Raw genomic sequence first — 22,450 nt, forward strand, 5'->3', positions numbered from 1 at the left:
AGATTGTTGTTACTTTTCATAGATTGGTAGATGAGATTATACAAACATTTCAGCAGACGTGACTTACTTGCGAATTGCTTTCAAAATTTGATTCTTTGCCATGTTGTAACTTCCCTGTAATGAGAATCATCCAAGCACACAAAGATTATGTTGGACAAAATTGCTCTTCACAGAAATGAATGTAAGTTGTTGTGAAAATCAGTAACATCTTTCAAAGATTCTTTATTTACAAACATTATGACTGTGACTTTGTATCAGAAGATTTAAAAGTAAGTAGGACAAAATTTCAGTTCTGGACAATACGTCAGCTCTTTCTACTGGAAATTAGTATTAAGTATCAAAAACATTGGCAATGTTAATCTGAAATAATTTTGAAGCAGAACAAGCTACTATACAAACTAGGTCCTTTAGACCCAAAACATTCATGTAGATAAAACATTGTTGCAAATAACTTCGCACTGTAACACAAAACATACAAAAACAAACCTGCAGTGCATAGAGACATGATGTCAAAAAGCATATATCCTCAGCATACTTCTCACTGTCACCAAGTTTCAGAAGTTCTCCCAGAGCAGCTGAAGCTAGTTTGAAATCACTTTGAAGGAAAGCCAAAGAACACAGGGCAAGTATTCCCTCAGTGCATGGTGGTGATACCTGAGAACTGTGCATACAAACACAACAACAATAACGTTAGAAACATATAATCATAATCAAATAGATAGATGCCAACTATGATTTTTCCATCACACATGAACAAACACTATCTCCTCACTACAGTGCAGTCATGATAATCAAATTACCAAGGTTCCACACACTTCCTATGTAACTCAGTCATACTGAATTGTCAGTTCTGAGAACACCATGGCCAAAAACTGGCCAGGATCAACTTTGATACTACATACCACTTGAACAGTAAAGTTTTAGCTCTTTCCATGTCTTGGAAGTGATATGCTATGACACCCATGGACGCAAGGACTCTGGATTTCTCTTCATTGCTGCTTGCCAATTGTAAGGCTTGTTCAAAAGCTGAAAGGCAAATGGCTATAGTTGAACAACATCTTTAAGAGAATTCACAAGACAGAATTTTTACGATTTATCCGAATAGCAGTAAAATAATCAGGTCGGTAACTTGACTTTGTGATTTTTTGTGGTCAGTCTTCCAATGAAAAGTAAAATAAGACATAAAGGAGGGTGAAATACTGATAAACTACAAACATTACCCTTGACTTTACTTCTTTAGGTTTTTTAGATTTCCTTAAAGCTTCATTAAACTGACAGTCAATGTGGCAGTAAATGTGAACTGAATGATTTGTAAACATCAAGGTGCTATAAGGCGTGATCATATACAAAGTTCATGAAACTCAAGGGCCTTCTAGCTCTAACACATAACTGTGCAATACATAAAAAGTTTTAATTATATGGCAGTATTCTGTCTTACCTTGATAACTTTCCTTGAGTTGATTAGCTTTGCACAAAGCCAGAGCTAATCCACAGACATCATTGAAATCACTGAGTGGACTGATTGACTGGTACAGTTCCACTGATTCCTTGCATTTACCAGTTGCACTGCAATGAAAACACAATTAATCTGTACCATTGCAAATAACTTGGTAAAAGTCACTTACTAGTGAAAAATATTTTATTGATGGCTTTTCCAATTTCTATTATGTATATAGATTGGTGCATTTGAAGTCTATTGACATAGGTCCTGTCACTTCTAGAGAGTCAAGTTTGTGGTGGTCTGACAACTAAAAATGCTTTCATGGACATTGACCTATGCAGCATTCATGCAAGGGGGATGTGTATTTATCCATACTATTTACTGTAATGTCATCAAACGTTAGAGGATTGTCATAGATCAAATGTGCACACTATATAAAACTATTGAGTTTGGTCCGCAGACCACAAATACTTTATATTGTGTCCTGTCATATGACGATGGTTGCACATGTATGACAAACTGTATAGTGAATTACAGGATATTAGTCGCTATGAAGCTAGTGCAAAGAATTCACCAGGCCATCAGTACAGTGCATTCAACTATGTATTGTGCAATACTTTGAGCCAGTCTTTCTGTGTACACTTTGCTACACTTTTGTAACAGCTTCATGGCATTCAGCACTCACCATAATATTCTTGCATAGTTTGATAGGGCCATGTTCAGTTGACTTTTGTCTCCATTTTGCTTTAGCAGCCTGACAGTCCTGTAGAAACATCATTCAACAAATGTTAATGTTGTCAAGACTACTCAACAATGTAATTTGGGCAAAAGACAGGTAAAGTATGAATAAGTAAAACAGATGTGTTGGAATTTACAAAATTACCAAATAAACAAAGTTGTTGTTCATTAGGCAAACTTATAAATTCAAGACGGGCTACCAATTGATTTCACATGTCCTATATACACCAGATGGCAAAAACTGTATGGCATAATACCTTACAATTTTACTGGTTCTGGCTATACGTTTTTGCTATGAAACGCAAATTTAACAATTTTCTGGTACAGTGGTGATCTGGCTTTAATGCAAAGTTTCCTGCTGGATATGAAAAGAAACCCAATGTATAACTTTCAGGAAGAATGTCAAATGAGTGAATTGTTCTTGTAGCTATATAATCATTGATATACCTTTCAAAACAGAACAAAGTGATCCTAAAATTTGTAACCAATTTTAGGTGGGTATACTTATCTGACTTCCACAGGTGACCTTATAAAAGTCTCTCAAAAAACGTCTAAATGCTGCATTTGCTACATCAATATTTATGTTTATGCCAATATTTGTCAATTTCAGAATTGACAGTTTAATTAAATAACCAGATCATTTGGGTATCTTGTAACAGCTTGATTTCTTAAACCTCTTTTTTTTTTCAGATTATCTTTTTGGAGACAATCTTAACCCTTTTCCTGCCAGACAGTAATAACTGCATCACTTCCCCATTAGCCAAGTAAGTAAAAAGCGGTATTGAGCCAAAACATAACGTATTTTCACCCACTTGGCTTGGTATGTTAGAGCATCTTTTGTCCCAAAAAAATCAACTTTACAGTATTATGTTTTCAACAGCCTTCAAATGTACGGTATTATGTTAAAATACATCATGTGGAATACGTTGTGTTTCATTAATTTTAACCATCTTGACCTGGTGGTGAAATATGGACTTGGCAGGAAAAGGGTTAATATTGATAACCTATAAAATTAAATTATTGATTTAATTATGTGATCAGTCAGCTGTTCACATAAATTAGTCATTTCAGTGAAAGACATCTGACAGTCTGTTGTGAATACCTGGCAAACATTTTCTCAGCCTGATTGTACAACTTTTCTTGTTCCAAGAGTAAACCATGAATGTTACTAGCTGTAGGATCATCTTGTTTGCGATCTGAAAACAAAACATTTTTCAACATTACTGAATCGAAACAACACAATCCATGCAAGCAACTTTTCGACATCAAATATATAGAACTTCAAATGACTGCAATTCCTTGTGAATTCATTGAACTGTGATGATGAATATAACCAATGTCAAACTTTATAGTGAGCATTTAACCCTTTGAGCGCCAAAGTCAATTTTTGCCTCCTTTAGAAAATATACTCTAGTTGATATTTCTCAGACTTTTGTCAAAATTTTGATTACAAACTTTAGCCAATGAAATGTGATGTCCATTTGGTCCAAAATTATCAAAAATTTACAGAAAAAATCATAAAAATGGGAAAAAATGTTGCACTATAATTTTGATGGGAACAATTACAGCACTCAAAGGGTTAATAAAACATTTCATGCTTTTTTTGTTTGAAGATGAGCCGAGGGATGAGACTGGTGAAGTACATGAGGAAGAGCTTACCTGTGTATTTTCCAATAGACACAGCAGCAGATGTCACAGCTCCCATCTCTACAATATTGTACTTATAAAGCTCTGATTTCTTGTCAATTTTCTCACTAAATATGGTATTGCACACCCAACTTGCATAACCTACAGATCCTTCAAGCTGAAGATATTATTTCAATTTAGAAAATAAGAGAAATCATCAATGCAGAGTCATGACACTTCCTTTTATATTTTGCATGACCTTATAGGTTAATCGATATATTATCGTACAACGTACAACGTAGACAAAGACAATGAAATTGGTGAAAAACACTTTTATCTTCAAGTTGCAAATAGATCTAGAAAGTGAAACCAGTTTGTTTGCTTTGATTGTTTTGAATTTCAAAGTCCTTGTTAACAAGCTTTGAGACCGTCAACTGTAACATTCAAATACTTTGTTCACTGATGTAAGTTGTTGTGTTGCAAACCTATTCTTTTCTTTCAAATAGTGCGTAATGGTACACTCACATGAGTTGCCAATTCTGTGGTATGTCTGAACAGATCCATAGCTTCTTCACTTCCGATGGTTTCAGCAACCAATGCCTGGAGGACGTGTAATGATAAAATCCATCATTATCAAGGGCATAGAGTTTATGTTAATATTGAAATAATTTGAGAAGCTGGTTTTTCTTTTGCATACTTACCGTATGTTAGTATATTTTGCTCAAGAATAACATGATTTCCATTCCTTGTTCACAATTTGTTGTCAATCATACTTTCTTTAACTTTGGTGTCTTTGCTTGTAACTTTAAATAAACGGTCTTGAAACTTCATTTTATCAATAATTTTTTCAGTAACAAACTTGTATCTGGGTACTCATAGTATAACTAAACTGAAATGATGTACGAGTGGTAATGAATTTAGAATGTTCACATGAAATGCTATACCTGTCCAATCCAACATGCCACATAGGATGGTTCTAATGACTGGGCCACTTTAAATGCATTGTGTGCCAACTCTATCTGGTGATGACTGTAGTACAAAGCACCAAGGTTTGTCCAAGCCACGACATTCTGAAATCAAAATAAAAAAATCATGAAACAAAGATAAATTAATATGACAAGAACAATATCATCTGCAGCATTGAAATGACCAAGCTGATCAAAAAGTTATAGGTGACGGTGTACTAAGTTGTCTTTGGAATTACTGTCTCCATATATCCAATACATTTTGATATACAATATGATAAAGTAAATTATTCAACTACGGTTTAGAGAACTACAAAGTTATCACAATCATCATTATTATCAGTCACTGATACTACACTTGTTCCCAGCCAAGACCAAATGACAAATTTGATGTGGATGTTATCACACTATTGTAACTGTAGTGAGTAGTTGTTGCAAAATTTATCATGTTAGAAATAGTATCTTGTCACTGCAGTGAAAGTCTAAGAGATTGTATCATGATTGTTATATTCGTTTATTTATTTCTTAGTGCAACAGATTTCAGTTGGGCGTATTGTAAAACAAATTTAGTTTGTTTGTAGTCTGCATCAACCACTGACGGTGGAGCAGAAGAGTTTACTGTCCATACAATATTGTAAATTAGATTCTGAATCAGTAATTTAGTTATTTATTCTGGTCTAGGCATGGCTATAAAGGAACTGCATATCATCAGTTTTGACAAATAAACAATCTCAAATATAACTTACATTACTTTCAGCTTGAATTGATTTGATGAATGCATGCTGGGCCAGCTTAGGATTGTTTATTGCTGTAACAACAAACACAGGAATACTTTTTATCAACTACCATAGAAACAAATTCTCAAAATGTCAAATACATTAGGTGGAACGTTTTCCTGATGCACATCTCTTTTAGAATTGTGAAATCTTTTCAAAATTATTCATTCTTTTAAAGAGTCTTAAAAAAGTTTGCAATTCGAAGACTTTCAGTAACATTCACCCTTTTCATGTTTTAATACTATCGTTAATTTTTTAAAATTTCATGAGGTATATGTATAAACTTATAGTGACTGCTATTGGTATTTGCATATTCAAAGAATGATACAGACAAACACAATAGACTTTTGTATCATCATTTGCATAAACTTTGTGAAAACCTACATGTAAACAATGTATGAATATTTTTGAACATTTCTGACTCACCTTTTGAAGCTGCCATAAGTCCCAAAGCATTCCAGTGAACATGGTTGTTGGTATCCATGGAGACAGCTTTTTGCAAACACTGAAAAGCAATTGAATGATGAAATAATGTTCCATCAGTACAGAGAACTCTCTTATGCTTTATTTGAAAGCCATGTCTTACTTGGAAGAATATCAACGAAATATTTTGTAATCACGAAAGTCCAACTTGAAATGGCAAAAAATACCGCAATTATACGGTGTCGCTCAAATTTGATCAGAATTGGTATATACTAGTATGGGTAGCAAAGATCAACAATAAATGTTGTTTCTATCTGTTCAGTGCAGGAAAATTCTATGTTGATGTTATGACAATGATTTCTGCACAGTACAACCAGAAAAACAACAAGAAATATTTAAACCAGAAAAACAAGAATGACAAAAGTAATTAAGATCTGAAACTTTAGGTACTGGAGGTCAACTTTAGTAACATGCATAGCAGAAAGGCAGCTAGCCCCTCTTAGTTTGACCATAGACGGTCTTCCTCCCCTCTACTGTCTATGGTTTGAGCGGGTCTGTTAATATGTAACAGTTCATAAACAATGACAGGAAATGACTCAAGTCATTGGAGTTAGCCTGTTTCAAGTCATTGGCATGCAATCACTCCTGCACATTTGCAGGATTTCCCTTTTTCTTACCTCATTTGCACAATTTTGACACTGACATGTTCATTTGAACAAATTCACATCTCAACCCATGCATCTACCTGTACACCAAATACTGAGATGGTAGCTTTAGCGGTATCGGAGCCTTTGCGTGTGACGGACATACATCCGCACATACATACCCACAAATATACAGACATACAGACGCCACCGACTCTTCATATAAGCTCTTTTTGGTATTTACCGTATATAAAATACCAAATATGAGCTAAAAAGAAGAATGACGATGGACAAGAAAAGTTCTATGGAGCAGCAAGATATGAAGAAAGATGATTTAGGTCATGGCCTTGCATAAGTGTATGGTTGATAAATGCAAAAACAATGTAGTTTCATGGCATGATATGCATTTTGGGAATTTCCTCGTCACTGAATAACATTATACGGTTCGTTTGATTTCAGATTTCAATATTTTAAAGTATATTTTGAAAAGAATAACATGAAATAGAACAATGATGAGACATCCATCTCATTGAAAATACAAATGCAGACTGGGTGCATTGCAGTTACAGAGAAATTAGGACATTAGCCAATACTCATGATGTAAAAGTTTGTTAAAGCTTTTTTGTATGGTATCACATGCCATTTAGTAAATACTTTTAAACACTAACTGATTTCAAACATGATTGGGCTGATGGCTGATACAAAATAATGCCACACCCACACTAACACAGTCAGGTTTATATCTCATTCTGAAGACAATGAAACAAAACTTTATTACAAAGACATTTGTTCTGTTGGCCAAGGGCATAACTTTTGTTGATGGGTTATGTGACAGAAAATTGATAAATCATTAACATCAAAGTGTACTGTTAGAGTCAGAGTAGCAGTACAGTAACACTACTAACCTGCATAGCTTTCTTTGCAAATTCAGTTCTGACAGTTTCTTCACAATTCATTTCTTGTGATTGTCTGAAGTAATTGACACCTAAATCATGCCAGAGACTGCTGACTTCAGGTTTCAAGCAAAGTGCCCGGCCATAACATCTACGGTGAAATCATGACATAAATTAGATTATTATAAATCTACCCTAAAGAAAAAGCAATACAGAATGCCTGTTCTGTAAAGTTGACTGTTTCTAGGTGCCCAAATCACAGTGCTGCTTATCAGTGCCTTAGTGTGTTCTCTTATGAACAGTTTCAAGGAACCCATTGGATGATTGCAAGGATAAGTCTTGTGCTCTGTATATGTGGTTACACAGATTGTCAGAAGTGCTTCCCAGATCACATTATACACTAGCATAGAAAATAGGAAGACAAATTATACTGGTACACTGCATAAAAATGGTACAGTGACTAACAATGTATTACCAACCATCGGATTGATTTTGGAGTTTTTGCAGCAGTTATTCTCATAATTTGACGTTTGCTAATACGTTACCAACAATACTGCATCATAGTGATATGCAAATTAGAACATACTTTGCTCCTAATGATAGTATTTCCATTTTCTCCATGGCAACTAATTCCTCCTCTTTCAATCCTCTGTCCAGTAAACTTCTTGGGACATCAATTCTGCAAAGACAGTAAGGTAATGGAAAAGTTAGACTACCTGAAAACAAATTGCAAACACTAATAATGGAGTTCCTGCCAAGCAAATAACTATGTCAAACAAGTATAAAAATCTCAACACAGTTCATTCTTTGCATTGTTTGAAAATTATCTCTGTTTGAAGAAAATGGACAAAATGATGAATAATATTTGTATTAGTAATTTGGCATTCAAAGTTATGCACTTTATATATTTCTAAAATTTTACAATGTTAAAATAATTACCTGATCAACTGTTTGTCCAGAGAATGGATGATAGTACAAGCATCACCAAGCAGTTTCCACAGACATGATACATCTGGTCTGTGTCTGACAGCTTTTGACAAATATCTGATAGCTTCTCCCACATAGTCTACCACTCTTCCATTGAAAAACTCTGCCCTGGCTGATCTTGCCAAGGAGATCAGTGTTTCACCAATACCTTGAAAGTTGGACAGTGAAAGGAAAGTACATTTATCACAGTCCGTACAAGAGTTTGAAAGATAGAGAATTTGGACACCTAACTTGGGATGTCCTAGTTAGTTGTCACCGCAATGTGAATGGCATCGATATCAAGATCAATATTCTTGGAAATTACCTGTACCACTTGTACTGAGAAACAGACCTTGTTGACTGAGAGTGAGATTGAAGTTGAACAAGGTGATATGAGTAAGTGTCATGATACATAATAATAGCAATTTAAAATTGGTGAAAAATGAGATTTGGAACAATATTTAGGAAACAATTGATGAATTGATAAGAAAGGAAAGATTGTTGACGATAATGAATTCTTGATTATGAATCCCAGTAGTTGTTGTCTAGATTTGGAAAGCGTGATTAGTAGTAAAAGCTTTAGAAATAAAAGTAATTGATGCTTTGTCATTTTGAGTGGATGTGCTCCTGAAGTGAGAATCGTACTGATTGCTAATAGTATGCTAGGCTGCCCACATATAGCAAGCTTGGAACAAATACACTGGGCCACGCTGAAAGTTCACTGCATTGAGAATGTATCAATACTGCCCAGCTCAGATTAAAAGAGTGCCACTATCAAAGGTTGAATCTATAGAACTTGAAATTCAGTACGCCATTGAACTTCTCTGGAAATGTCATTTGTTTTTTAATAATTTTATAAGATCTGCATAATAGTACGGTTGTATGTAAATCATTAGGTATATTAGGCACAGGAAAGTCAGGTATGAAAATAAACTGGTGGTGCATTCATATCACATACCTTTCAGAGCAGGGACATAATCAGCAGAGTTAGAAAGGATGACTTTGTATTCAGTCACTGCCTCTGCAAGCAATCCCAAAGTCTGTTTTATTGCTGCAATTCTGAAACAAAAAATTGAAAAGTAAATTATTTACTGTATTTATCACATCCTTTTTCACAAACTGTAAGTTAGCTAGAGAATACTGAAACAAAAAAGTGACATTTAACTTTGCTATCCCTATACATGACATGTTGAAAGCCTTCACACTATAGCAAACAAAATTTAATGTGGATTGCGAGAAAAATTTTAAAACACAATTTTTTCATAAAAGTATGAAAATATTAGATGATATGATGAAAAACTTACTGAAAATGACAATAGATTGAATTTGGATCCAGCTGAAAAAATGAATAAAGTGAAAACAACATTAAATGATATTTACACAATAATTTGCTGTCCAAATAACCCATTATTGGCATTATTGAAAAGCTCTTTCATATCAATAATTGTTTTGATTGTACAGAACAGTAACAACTACAAGTTAAAGTTGGTGATTTGATTATGAAACACTGATCAATGCACTAATGTCCACATTTACCGCTAAAAGCTTCTGAACAAAGTATAATTCAAACAGGTGACATAAAAATCAGCCAACTACTTATGACTTTTCTGTTGATTACAAAACATTGTCTAAAATAAGAAATTCTGTTACAAGGAGATGACAAGATTTTGGTAAGTAACGACTGCATGCTATCAGTAAAATGAATTCTTACTTCCGTAGCTTTAGTAAATGCTTTCAATGCTGCAGTATAACTGCCTCTATTAATGTAGGCTTCTGCTAAGCATTCCCAACAACATCTGTGAAGAGAAACAAATTACTAGTGACTGAAACTTTCTTGAGGTAGAATGTGCCTCAAGGACAGATATTCAGACTCTCAAACTTTTACAATATTATTTTGGTCTATCACTTGTGAGGGCTCATTTTAAAGCTCATAAGGGTTACTAAAGTTTTGACTGGCTTACATTTGTGAAAGTCGAAATTGTGATTTTTTTCCAATTTAACTTCTTTAATCTTCTCGTTACCTGCTTTGAAAGTGTTCTTTTATTCCTTAGATGTATGTAAACTAATATATTCCTCCCACCTGCTGTAAGTGACGGTACTACTTGGAAATCTTTAGTGCAAAAAGTCATTACTGATTTAATTTACATGCCATAGGTCAATGAATAATAGTATACTGCAATTATCTGCAGAGATGGCAAAATTCAAGAAAAACTAAGATTCTGGAAGCAACCCCAAGAATGTTATGTTTCAAAGTGGATGTGTTTCAAATGGTAGCTACTGTTCTAATTGATACTGTTATACAGAGTCCACCTAAAGTCATCTGTTTACAAAGTTTTAAACATATTTGTACTTCCTGTCTGAATTTACATGAGTGTCAGTGACATTCACTCTTCACAACCAAATTTCACTAGGTCGTTAAATTCCGTAGTCAAAAATATTTTCTCTTGATTTTACGTGATCTGCACATAATTGTGATTAACTATATTGGCATTATAATACCATAATAAATAACATAAAATAACAGGTAGAGTAAGTTAAACTTTGCATGCTGACTTGGATTAATGGTCATCAGACAATTGAATTAGTCTTACCTGTCTTTAGGATCCGCTCTTAAAGCATGCTGGAAGCTGTGTAGTGTCAAGACAAAATACACTTAAAAAGCTGTCATTGTTATAGCTTAACAAATTGTAACTCAAATTTGTGAAATCGAAATTAGTCAACAACTCTGTCTCATAGGTATAAACTGTTAACAATTTTTACAAAACAATGTTCCAATTATTTCATTTGTTTATGGCAATTTAACATTTATTTAAATCATTTAAATCTTCAGGAACTCTTATGAAAAGACTCACCAGTCTTTGAATCTAAAGTATGAAACTTTATAGCCTGCAGTCATCATTGAAAGTGTCCCTGCCTATTCAACACCGTCTGTCAAGCTGCTCATTTATTATCACACTGGCTCATCACTCTTAAAGAGGCACTCCCACTTGGTAACATTTTTAAAACACATATTTTTAATGCCAACAGTCGATATTTGACGTGGCGACTCCGCGCGGATCGCGAGATATCGATAAAAACATGTCATTTCCCGAGCGCATTTTTCACATCCCGAAGTTTTACGATCGTTTCTGGTTATGACCCGAAATCCCCCGAAAGTGTGTTGTTGTGCTGATTGACGATATTCTAAGGAGTCCAAAAACGTTCGAATGACGCAATTAAGTTATCTCCTACAGCGATGACTTGATATACATAATTATCAATGCCCTTACCTCTGGTAATTCTTTTTTAAAACTTTTCCTTTAATTTTGTCGTTTTCATTATTCTCAATCAGTTGTATTAAATTTTTAAACAATACCACATAGATATCAGTTTTTATGTGTAAAATATTAGTTTCCTCTGATGACTACATTTTGTTGTCTGCCACACAGTTACGCGTGGTTCGATACATAGTGGCCGCCGCGTGGTATGCGCGCATACCACACGGCGGCCACTATGCATATTATGTATCAACCACAACTATCTGTACTAGTCACCTTTGCGAATTCTGGTGGAATCAGTGAAGTAACTTTGTTTTTCGTTTTATTGCCGAGTCAGTAGGACTCAGCTTTCTCCTACGGGACATGACCGCTCACCGACGCGAGTGGTACTGCTGTGGCATACAGCAGCGTCAGTGTAGACTCGTACTCCATAGCTTAGTTGACATTGCCCCCAGTGCCGAACGTTCTATGTTCGGAAGCTGAATTCAGGTGGGCCACCGGAATTCAAACTTTAACTTTTTTGAGGACATGTTTTTATCGATATCTCGCGATCCGCACGCAGTCGCCATGTCAAATATCGACTGTTGGCATTAAAAAATGTGTTTTAAAAATGTTACCAAGTGGGAGTGCCTCTTTAATAACCTAATAATTTCACAGACTGCAACAATTGGCAAACCATAGTGAGTTTCTTTTATCACAAATGTCAAGAGTTACATTAAGAATATGTCTGTTGCCTGAATGCCTTTCAGCTTTTCCTTGTTGGTAATGTACTGAATATTTAAGAAAAAATTGAAAGATTTACCTAGCAACAGACTGGGAATATTCCCTGTGTTTGAGTTGATAGAGTCCTAATCTAAGCCAGGCCCATTTGGCAGTACCAGCACTGGCCTTACTTGTCACTGAGTTGTACAGTGTCAATGCTGACTCCTGTTGGAATGAAACACAGTATCTGGTTTAAGTCAACAGTGTTAAGAAACAGTGTAGATATAAAATGAAGTTTATGTTGGTAGCATTCACTGAGCAAGGGGAGCTAAAAAAATGAGTTCATATATGAAGCTACAGTGAATCTTCAATTTTCTGAAGGGAAAGTAAACAGATTTCTGCACATTTTAGCATAAGTTATCATAAACATATAAAATGGCTTTTACATATTTGCTTTAGTAAAAGTTCAAAAATCATAGTTTTGGCCAAAAATTGACAACACTATTTGATGATAAGTCTGACTTGCAATGGCTTTTGGTGAATTCAGAATGTCAAAATTTGGCCATGTAGACAAAACAGAAGAGCATTTATTTGATCATCGTAAGTTGTATTAGCCAAAGGGAAACAACTATAGTCATAGGCTGTGCACTCAATCCCTGGAGTTTTGATTTCCATTTTTGGGACGACAGAGTTGGTCTTATCATTTAATTTAATTGTTAATGTTAGTTTACAGTGTATTTCAATGATACATGATTGTAGAATTTCAGTCAACAGCATTACCGTTCAAGTTTATAATGGAAGATAGTTCACCTCTCTAGTCTATATGAGCTAAACTCACCTCTTCATCGAGTGCTATCAGTGCATCACCCAATGCAGCCCCAGCCTCATCATTTCTTGAATCCAAATCAAAAGTCTTTTGGTAACATTTTTTGGCTTTACTAGATTGAAGAAAAAGAAGTTAAAACAACAAAGAAGAGTCAGGCATCATGGGTTTTCAATTCACTAAAAACAGAGTTATCATTTCACAATGGTTGATCACTGGTGTAATATCAAATGAGTTCTATGTCAGAAAAAATTATGCTAGCTTAGTAGAATCATGTCTGGTTACTATGACTCAATATGTACAGACGGCAGTAGCATTACATTGTCTGCAATGATCACAAATTTCTCCCAGCAAATTCAGACATTTTATTTACCTCTTCAGAACAAGATGCTTAGAACATATGAAATCACAACTTAGTTCAATTCAAAAACGTTTCTCTGTCAAAAAAGGGTGTTGGAAGCAAAGTAACATAAGCTTATATTGGCTATCTGAAAAATTCTCAAAGATGTTATGATTTTACTTAGGTATGGAATCAAAAGCGATTTCATAAAAATCTGACAACCAAAAAATTTGAAGGTGGTTTTCAAGGACAACAAATATAATATTGGGAAGAGATAATTTTTTTTCAATGATTATCATGACCATCATGTTTAAATGTGTTTAAATGTGTTAGGCATGATAATGACATGCCAGGGCCATGTTAAATGTTAAATGAGTTCTTCTCTTCTGTTATAACACTTACTTGATATCTGCTGCTATTTCTTGATAATAATAGCCAAGATACAGAAAACTATCAGAGTGGTAGGGTTCTAGTTTAGCAGCCTGTGAGGAAAGTTGGTGACATTAGATTATAGCCAAACGTGCATATGAGTAGATAACAAATCGCTGAGACAAAATAACTGACAATGATAAAACTTAGTTGTAAAACATGGTTTAGGGAAGATCTCTTTCATTATGCATTTGCAGTATAAAGGTCAAGTGCAAGGTTTTGATAAATCACTGAAACACAAGTTGACCTTATCAAAATACACTGTTCTCATACTCTTACCAATGGAATTGTGGAGAATCAACTAATGTACAAATATCTGTAAAAATTACAATTTTTCTTCCCTATCAAGAAATCTATATGATTTGATGCAGAAGAAATTAATACACTGGCATCATATAGTGATATTTAATAAAATTTCAGGCAGGCTTACCTTCAGAAAGTTATTGAAGCATTTGGTTTTGTTTCTTCTTTCATCTTGACCCATTTTCCAATAAATTCTACCAAGCTGATGGTAGTACAGTCCAATGTTCTTATTGGATTCAATTGCTTCCAACATTCTGGAAATTAAAACATTCAAATATCTTGTAAAAAGTTGTTTGCAGAAGAAAAAAATCCGCACAACCCTTGATCAAAGAATTTCAAAAATACTACAGTAACAGTAATACTTGATTTTGTTCATTATAATGGTGCTTTAAAGATGAATAACTGTCTTGAAAAGTTTAATAGTAATTTGACGAGTCTCTTTGATGGTACTGATATCTTTCATGGCATCACAGTGAGATTTTATAAAACTAACAGCAGATTGTTGATATGTATTGTTAAAATCTTTCTGCAATACACTGCATATTGTGTCATAACACCAAAAAAAAACATACAAAAAAATATAAAAATTAGCCCCCTATAAATGCGGAATGCAAAGTCAGGAATGGCAAGGGTCTCACACAGTGTCCAGGAAAACAATATCTATAGAGAAAATGACAATGGTTACTCACCTATCCTGTGCTTCTTTCAGATTATCTTGCATGTATTCCAACCAGCCTTGCATAGCTATCACAGCATGGTCTTTGTTGTCAATAGCAACAGCTTTCTCACAGTACTGAATAACAAAGATAGTGATTTACTGATTAGAAAGCACATAATTTCTGGACATTCTTTCATGAAGGCTCGGTAAAGAAATATTGAGTGATCAGTTCATCACAGACTTTACACTGATATGGCCCTTTGAAATGTTGGAGTGTTGCTGTACATGTAGGCCTGTACTTGTAAATGTTTATATCTTGAGGAAATTTCAATAACTGTGAGCCCTGAGCAGATCAGTATCATCATCACCATCTTCCTTCTCCTTTCTTAAAGGTCTGGTGAAATGCCCATGTTGCAAAATCACAGAAATACAGTTGATGGTCTATAAAACAGTTACATTCATTTCTTTTTTCGTTTAGCGCGCGTGATTATGAAATATGGCAAAAGAAAAATGCAATGTGGGCGTGTCCCCCGAGCCTCTCCAGTCGACTTTTTTCGGCTTTCCGAAGTTTGCCCGACTCCGTATCTCATAACGGGAAGTAAGTATTTCACACCTCCGTAAGCTCCCCACGGGGGGTAACTTCTAGGGTTTCCGCTTACATGATCAGGACAGTGTCCTCCTTCACTATGGGAAGACGTTGTTCTTTTGGTGGCTGTGACAGCGGCAAGAGCATGAACGGCTCAACTGTAAACTTTTTCAGTGTTGAGTGTTTTAACCATAATGTGCTTGTCTCTTCTGGTTCGTACGATCGGCCACGGTCCCTCGCCTGAGCCTGCCTCGCTACTCGCTACACAGAAGGTTGGGACCGTAATGCAAATCAACTGCATGAACACCAACACTGAACGTTGTGACTGCCACTTATAAAATGCACTAGTCTGAACGTCGGGACCGCAATGCAAATCGACAGTAACTTAAAACGTAAATGGGACAGTGATTAAATTAGGCTAAATGGGACCGCGATGCAAATCGGCTGCATGAACAGCAACACTGAACGTTGAGACTAGCATTAAAACGAACAACAACACGGAACGTAGAGATCGCGATACAAATCATGGAGGTAGAGTCCTCCCTGATACAAATCGACAGCAACACGGAACGCGTCGTTGGGACGGCGATTAAATTGAAGAACAACGGGGAATACCGGATCACGAGGACTGGACCGCGATGCAAATCGACCCTCAACATGGAATTAAAATGCACAACACAGAACATCTAGACCGCAATGTAAATCAACTGCAACACCGAACCTTGTTGCCTCGATTAAAATGCGTATGTCTGCTATGTATAGCAAAAGTTTCAATTCTCGCGAGCGAGCGTTCCTACATGTATGCCTGCTGTACACACAGGCGCTCCTTAGCTGGGTCGTCTGCTAAGTAGATCGATTTTCGGATCGATCTATTGATCCCGTAGTCGATATGCCCGCCACTGCAACCTAAATACTCACGACCCAGCTATGCGCCTGTGGCTGTACACTAGCCCTGCGTACGATGCGGTGTGTTCCGCTACAGCTAAATGTGATGAGCGGGGCGATTATCTGTAGCGGAACACACAGCATCGTACGCAGGGCTAGCTGTACACTAGACAAAATTACGTCAAATTTATCGCGAGGGCTCGATTGCGTGTGTCAAGTTTCAATTCTCGCGAGAGCCATTTCTGCATGTTGTACACTAGACAAAATGACGTCAAATCTCTCGCGAGACTTGGCTCGATTGCAAATATGTACGACGGAAAGAACGCAATAATACGGAAGTAGACACAGTTTTTGTGAATCGCCGAGAGAGAAGCGCAGATTAAACAAAAGACTAAAAAACCCACGTTTTTTCTTTATTTTACCATATTTTTTAAACAAAAATCAGTTTCGCTACTGTGGCGAATTAGGATCGATTTTTTTCGCCACTTCGGATTTCGATTCGCATTGGCGAACGAACGTGGCGAATGGGCAGCACCGGGTACGAACACTGAGGCTGTTTTGTTAGCGGATACCGGGCAGAGATAAGGCGCGTTGGACCGCTATTCGATGTAAATGAACACACCTGTGACGTCACAGACGGCCAACCATGATCCCCGCTGCGGGCGTGACCTGAGTGTCGCAAAATGACCCCATGAAAGCCGCGCATAGAAATATCAAAAAAATTAACACTTGCGCGTACTTTTAGGTTGCAATTATGTTGCGAGTGTAATAGTATTGACCCCCTGAAAGATATTCAGTCACATGAACGGGACCATTTCACCAGACCTTTAACTGCTACAGTATTTCACAAAGGCTGTATTATGAAACGCAATACTGAATAGGAGAAAGTAGTTCTTGTATTTGTTATGTATTCTAATGGGGACACTTTGCTACGTACAGATTTGAATCAAACACATGCAACTTTAACGTTACAGGACATACCTCTCTTGCTTTGTCCATTTCATTTATGGCAAGATACGTCTTGCCAAGTCCGATTATAACATCTAACCGGGTTTCATCAGCTTCAAGAAGCTAAAATAGACAGATGTGACAGTCCATGGTAAACGGATAAAAACAGTAAACTTCTGGAACATCGTGATTATGATGGTGTACACACTTCAGCTGATTCATATCACAATTAAATATCACTGATCATCACAACATCACCAGTTCAATCTTGCCTAGACATTTATTGTTCAAGAAAGGAGGCTAGTTCATTGTCTACATAAATTCAGAAGTGTGATACTGCTTTAAGTAACACTCATTCAATTTTGCTGTAAACAAAGTAAGACTTACTTTTTGGTATATTTCAATTGCTTTGTTGATGTTGTTGGGCAGTCTAGTGTTTACTAAACTAACACAAAACATAGAATTAAACTCATGGTTGAGTTTCTTCTGATTTTCGACAGGCATCTCATTTTCATTCTTCAACAATTTAAGACCTAGAATTAAAAGAAACTCTTCTGTGATGTGAAAAACCTGCTGATCAATACCACAGATTAACAACTCAACATTCTATCTTCTGTAAACCATTCACGTTCTCTGCAATACTCAAGTACAGACTACTGGTACTTTTTTACAAGTAGTAACTCACAGGAAACACTCTGACAGTTTCACATGGACAGATACTTATTAAAAGGCTACAATTTTATTGAGACACCAACGTTGCTAATTTTGTAAACTAATGACAGTTAATATCTACTGTCCACTATGTCAAATATTGAGAAGTTTTTAGTTGACATTCAAACAAAATTTCAATAGCAGTTTGGGAAAATTGAATTTCAGAAATATCAAGATTACTGTAGTAATGAAATAAAATATTGATGACACTTGACGTTTTTCCAGGCACCTTTGATGAAGTGACAGTGGCTTTGAACTAGTCAGATCATGTACAGAAGTAGAATAAGACAAACCTTTGTTTGCAGAAGTGATTACACCATCATAATCACAAAGATGATACTGAGATTGACATAAGTAATACCATCCACACAGGAAATTTTGATTAGTCTTCATACCTTTATGTGAAAGGAGTGAAAAATTCATAAAATTTGAGAGTTTTGCACCCAGAAAATTTTCGTTGATAACTATACACTTTCTGGTTTAAGTTGAAATAAACAAGAGCTTTTATAATTACAATTTGTGTTTGCTGTCCACTTAAATAATAAGTTAGCCAGCTATAATTCTGGAGTATTATCTGCTTTGGTCAAATAGACTTTTCTCCAGTGGTATGCACGGAGTGTGATACAACCAATGTGGGATCAATTTGTTCTCACTCTGTATTGCCATGTGAGCAAAACATATTTTAGTGTGGCAAGTACTCATCAGGCATTGATCTCATTCAAGGACCATGCAATAACACACTATTCCACTATCATTCAGCATCATAATTCAATATTTGCAGTGTTCCTCTTGTGGTATGAAGCAACACTGAAATATTTGACTGAATTATGCTTTTCCATGATTTCATCAAGAGGAAGTCTTTGATAGATGAAACGATGTTGCAATCTTCCTCTGAAGGAATAAGAATTCCTAAATTTTGATGATAACCTTTTCACCGTGTAATACATTGTACTATCACTCTATTGCTCTAGAAGGAAAGTGGACCAATAAACAGAAAAATGAAGATGACATATTTACTGTAAATCTTACCATTCTGAAGTTGGTCTCTTGCCAACAAGTAATCTTTCTTTATCAGTTTACTGTAGCCAAGTGAGCACTGGGCCATGGATGATGATGGATCTCTCTCATTCAGTTGAGTATAAGCTTCTATGGCGTTTTGAGAATCAGCATCTAGTAGAGAAAGTTGAATTTTGATTAATTTTGATCCATTATTTGCATTATTTGTGCATATACTAAGTTTACAAGTAGGCAGCTTGGAATCACAAATTCCATATAAAGGGAAACAACTCAAAACCTGGCCATAAATAATGAAACATGTTCACACAGGCATACAATTCTCAAACCAATGGTAACTATGTTCAATAAATATACATACTGCAATATTGCTAAAACATTCATTATTCATTATTACCTTGTAGTCTTTGCATGTAAAATTTACAAAGCATCTCAAGAGGGACTGACGCTGTCGGATAGTTTGCTGCCATTTTTTTGCATTCTGTCTCAAACTTTTCAGCGTTCTCTGCAAAAGCCTGAAAAAAGGGGTAGAAAGACTGATTTATAAAGAGTTGAAATTCTCATTGACTAATACATTCCAACAACAGTATAATTTTTTGAAGTTTACAGCAATACAATTGCAAGGTAGACGTGAAGACTTGTTTCCTTTGAAGGTAGATGCAAGATCTAACCTCCTAACACTGACACATCAGTGCTACATTTGTATAAAAGCAAAAATAATGTTCCTAGAATGGGTCAAGAACTATAGCACTGCAAACAGGAGTTTGAAATAGCAAGGAGCGATGTAATGTTATAATACAGGATGGGAACTATACATGTACCTGTATAACTTATCATTTCATTATTACTAATTTCATTCATTCTTAAAGAACTGATTTTTTTATCAACCTGTTGATGTCCATACTTCAACATTTCCTGTTTACAACAAAAAACTTTTCCATGATGAAAAAATATACTCACATATTTATCAAACAGCAACTTGATATATCTCTGATACCACTTTTGGGTTTCATCATTGATCTCTGCAGTATCCACAATAATCTGAAGAGATTTCTCAAACTTTGAGTGAAAAGTTGAAAAATAAACATAATTACATTAATAAATTTTCATTGAATAAGTAATACAATGAATCAGTCAGTCACTGATTACCTTGCCAAGCTAGAAAGTCAAGTGGTGTGAGTCCTACAGTCAGCTACACTTATCTATTTCTCAGTTCACACCACTTTTATATGCATAACTTCATATTTATAGTGTGCACAAACAGTCAATGGAACTTCAAAATCAGACATTTGGCGATATAAACAAAATATACTTTGTGTCAATACCATGTCAACAACACACACGCCCAAGATTAGTTACCTGTTCTGAATATTCACTGGGGATTGTTTTCAGAGATGATAGGATAGTTGCTATGCCTTTCCAGGCATCTAATCTGTCTCTGTCTTCAAGACTTGAATTGTTACCAACAATAAGCCATATCTCGACAGCCTGAAAACAAACACGAGACAATCATAAGGATGGAGCCAATGGTTAGTGGCATCAGATGCAGATTTGATGTTACTTGCAATACAAATGCATTTTGTTCAATTTCACCGATTAATAAATTTATATCCACAAAATACACTTACAGATACGACATAGTGTACGGTAATTTCTTGGAAAGTGGCAGAAAGATTTTGAGAATAATATGATTTTGACAAATCCATAATAAATGAGAAGACAAGTGATTATAATGATATAAGGGTGACTGTAAGCATTCTTTTGTGACATTTTGCTGCAAATTTTGTGGATGTAAGAATGAAGCCATGTCAGAAATCATGTCCGGATCTCATTTCAACAGTCACAAAGGTTTACAATCTTCCAAACTTTACAACTGGCAATGTTCCATTTTTGCTTCAACAGTTTCAGTTGTAGTTTGTAGGAAATTCTTTTACTCCTTGTTAAGAAAATTTAAGTTTTAACCATCTTGTTTGTGAAAATTTAATTTTCACCTTTGGCTCAGCATGTAAAATTACAGCAATCTTTAATTTCAATTTATATCACTAATACTAAATCTGCACTATGCTCTTTGATTATTATTCTTAATCATGAGAAAGAACACCAAACTATGAGTCAAAGTTTCAAATTTTGAGGTGCATGTTTCTAAAAGGGAGGTTATCTCCTCTTATGAAATATGAGGGTGAAAGACAGAAGATTGTGTCAGTAGAATATACTCACTTGAAGATCATTATTCATTTGTTTGTATAGCTGTGCCAACTTTTTGGCAGTCTCTTTCCATTTATTCATATCCGACTCCTCATAAATCGCCATCATTTTGCTGTAAGCATCTGCCAGTTCTGTTTTGTACTCGGGGTTGTCTCTCTTCTCATAGAATCCTGAAAGACCCTGAAATCAAATGAGAACATAATTAATTCTCACTTAAAACTTAATCAGAAACACGACATACTGGTAGGATTTCAGGGATGATGCACTGAAATACATGTTATTGTATGGAGCTTGCACCTACAATGTCATAGCCGTGATGAAGTGAAACCTGGTGACTATGGGTATCTGGCAAGAAGTAAAGTCACAGCCACACTCTGGCATATTCCTACATACATTTTACTTGAATTAAAGAGTTCTAGCAATGCGAAAATAAGATCTTCAATTTTTGGTCAGGTCATTGTCATGCCACTGTTATATATGGCGTCATCAAAATGAATTGATCTGATCCAAAATTTGACTAGTACATGCACTTTTACCAGTGAGAGTCAAAAAGTGTCTTTTTGACCTAAATATCTTGCCAAGTAAATCAATTTTTTGCAGAACGCTAAATACATTGGCAAGGTACAAAGTTGGCAAATACACATGCCTGATATCAGTTCTTGTGTGTCGTGAACATTGAGTCAACTACATTCCTATATATTCAGACAGTCTTGAAATCCTAACAGAATAGATGACTAACCTGCCATGCTAAGATTTGTTTTGGATCAGTATCAATTGCTTTCTTGTACGCCATTCTGGCCTGGTCAGGTTGATCCAGCTCTGCTGCAGCAACTCCAAAAAATACCAATGCATTGTAGTTTGTTTTATCTTGTTTCAGCACAGCCTAAAACAGACAAATGATGACTCATTATACAACATGTTAAAAAATTAGTGAAAAGTTTGAAACAAAATGGCATAGCGCAAGTAGCTTGAAAAGTCGTAGGAGGAAGTTGTATCTTCCCTGATAATTACGTCTCATATACCGTATACCTCTGATCTTCACAAACAAAGAAAACTTGGGAGTTACATGCACTTGTCACTTTAGTAAAATTTCACCTTGTCAGCTATCCCAGCTAAA

The 22,450-nt window shown here is 35.5% G+C and overlaps 1 protein-coding gene across 1 annotated transcript in view; it reads right to left on the reverse strand.

Annotated features, from left to right (window-relative positions):
• LOC139121979 (tetratricopeptide repeat protein 37-like) overlaps nucleotides 1–22,450 on the reverse strand; it is a 31,575-nt gene that overhangs the window by 7,107 nt on the left and 2,018 nt on the right. The window contains exons 3-34 of the mRNA XM_070687315.1: nucleotides 22,073–22,216; nucleotides 21,346–21,513; nucleotides 20,488–20,616; nucleotides 20,089–20,187; nucleotides 19,526–19,643; nucleotides 19,144–19,284; nucleotides 18,408–18,509; nucleotides 17,791–17,936; nucleotides 17,437–17,526; nucleotides 15,016–15,119; nucleotides 14,454–14,580; nucleotides 13,997–14,076; nucleotides 13,270–13,369; nucleotides 12,532–12,656; nucleotides 11,064–11,099; nucleotides 10,184–10,268; nucleotides 9,777–9,808; nucleotides 9,431–9,531; nucleotides 8,446–8,641; nucleotides 8,093–8,185; nucleotides 7,519–7,657; nucleotides 5,973–6,051; nucleotides 5,517–5,578; nucleotides 4,750–4,875; nucleotides 4,331–4,405; nucleotides 3,839–3,983; nucleotides 3,282–3,375; nucleotides 2,127–2,204; nucleotides 1,439–1,566; nucleotides 903–1,026; nucleotides 487–661; nucleotides 68–114 (exon numbers count right to left, since the gene is read on the reverse strand). Coding sequence (XP_070543416.1) covers nucleotides 68–114; nucleotides 487–661; nucleotides 903–1,026; nucleotides 1,439–1,566; nucleotides 2,127–2,204; nucleotides 3,282–3,375; nucleotides 3,839–3,983; nucleotides 4,331–4,405; nucleotides 4,750–4,875; nucleotides 5,517–5,578; nucleotides 5,973–6,051; nucleotides 7,519–7,657; nucleotides 8,093–8,185; nucleotides 8,446–8,641; nucleotides 9,431–9,531; nucleotides 9,777–9,808; nucleotides 10,184–10,268; nucleotides 11,064–11,099; nucleotides 12,532–12,656; nucleotides 13,270–13,369; nucleotides 13,997–14,076; nucleotides 14,454–14,580; nucleotides 15,016–15,119; nucleotides 17,437–17,526; nucleotides 17,791–17,936; nucleotides 18,408–18,509; nucleotides 19,144–19,284; nucleotides 19,526–19,643; nucleotides 20,089–20,187; nucleotides 20,488–20,616; nucleotides 21,346–21,513; nucleotides 22,073–22,216 — 3,488 coding nt within the window. The remainder of the gene's footprint in view (nucleotides 1–67; nucleotides 115–486; nucleotides 662–902; nucleotides 1,027–1,438; nucleotides 1,567–2,126; nucleotides 2,205–3,281; nucleotides 3,376–3,838; nucleotides 3,984–4,330; nucleotides 4,406–4,749; nucleotides 4,876–5,516; nucleotides 5,579–5,972; nucleotides 6,052–7,518; nucleotides 7,658–8,092; nucleotides 8,186–8,445; nucleotides 8,642–9,430; nucleotides 9,532–9,776; nucleotides 9,809–10,183; nucleotides 10,269–11,063; nucleotides 11,100–12,531; nucleotides 12,657–13,269; nucleotides 13,370–13,996; nucleotides 14,077–14,453; nucleotides 14,581–15,015; nucleotides 15,120–17,436; nucleotides 17,527–17,790; nucleotides 17,937–18,407; nucleotides 18,510–19,143; nucleotides 19,285–19,525; nucleotides 19,644–20,088; nucleotides 20,188–20,487; nucleotides 20,617–21,345; nucleotides 21,514–22,072; nucleotides 22,217–22,450) is intronic.

The sequence above is a fragment of the Ptychodera flava genome, chromosome 21 (genome assembly GCF_041260155.1).
Source record: "Ptychodera flava strain L36383 chromosome 21, AS_Pfla_20210202, whole genome shotgun sequence".
Classification (NCBI taxonomy): domain Eukaryota; kingdom Metazoa; phylum Hemichordata; class Enteropneusta; family Ptychoderidae; genus Ptychodera; species Ptychodera flava.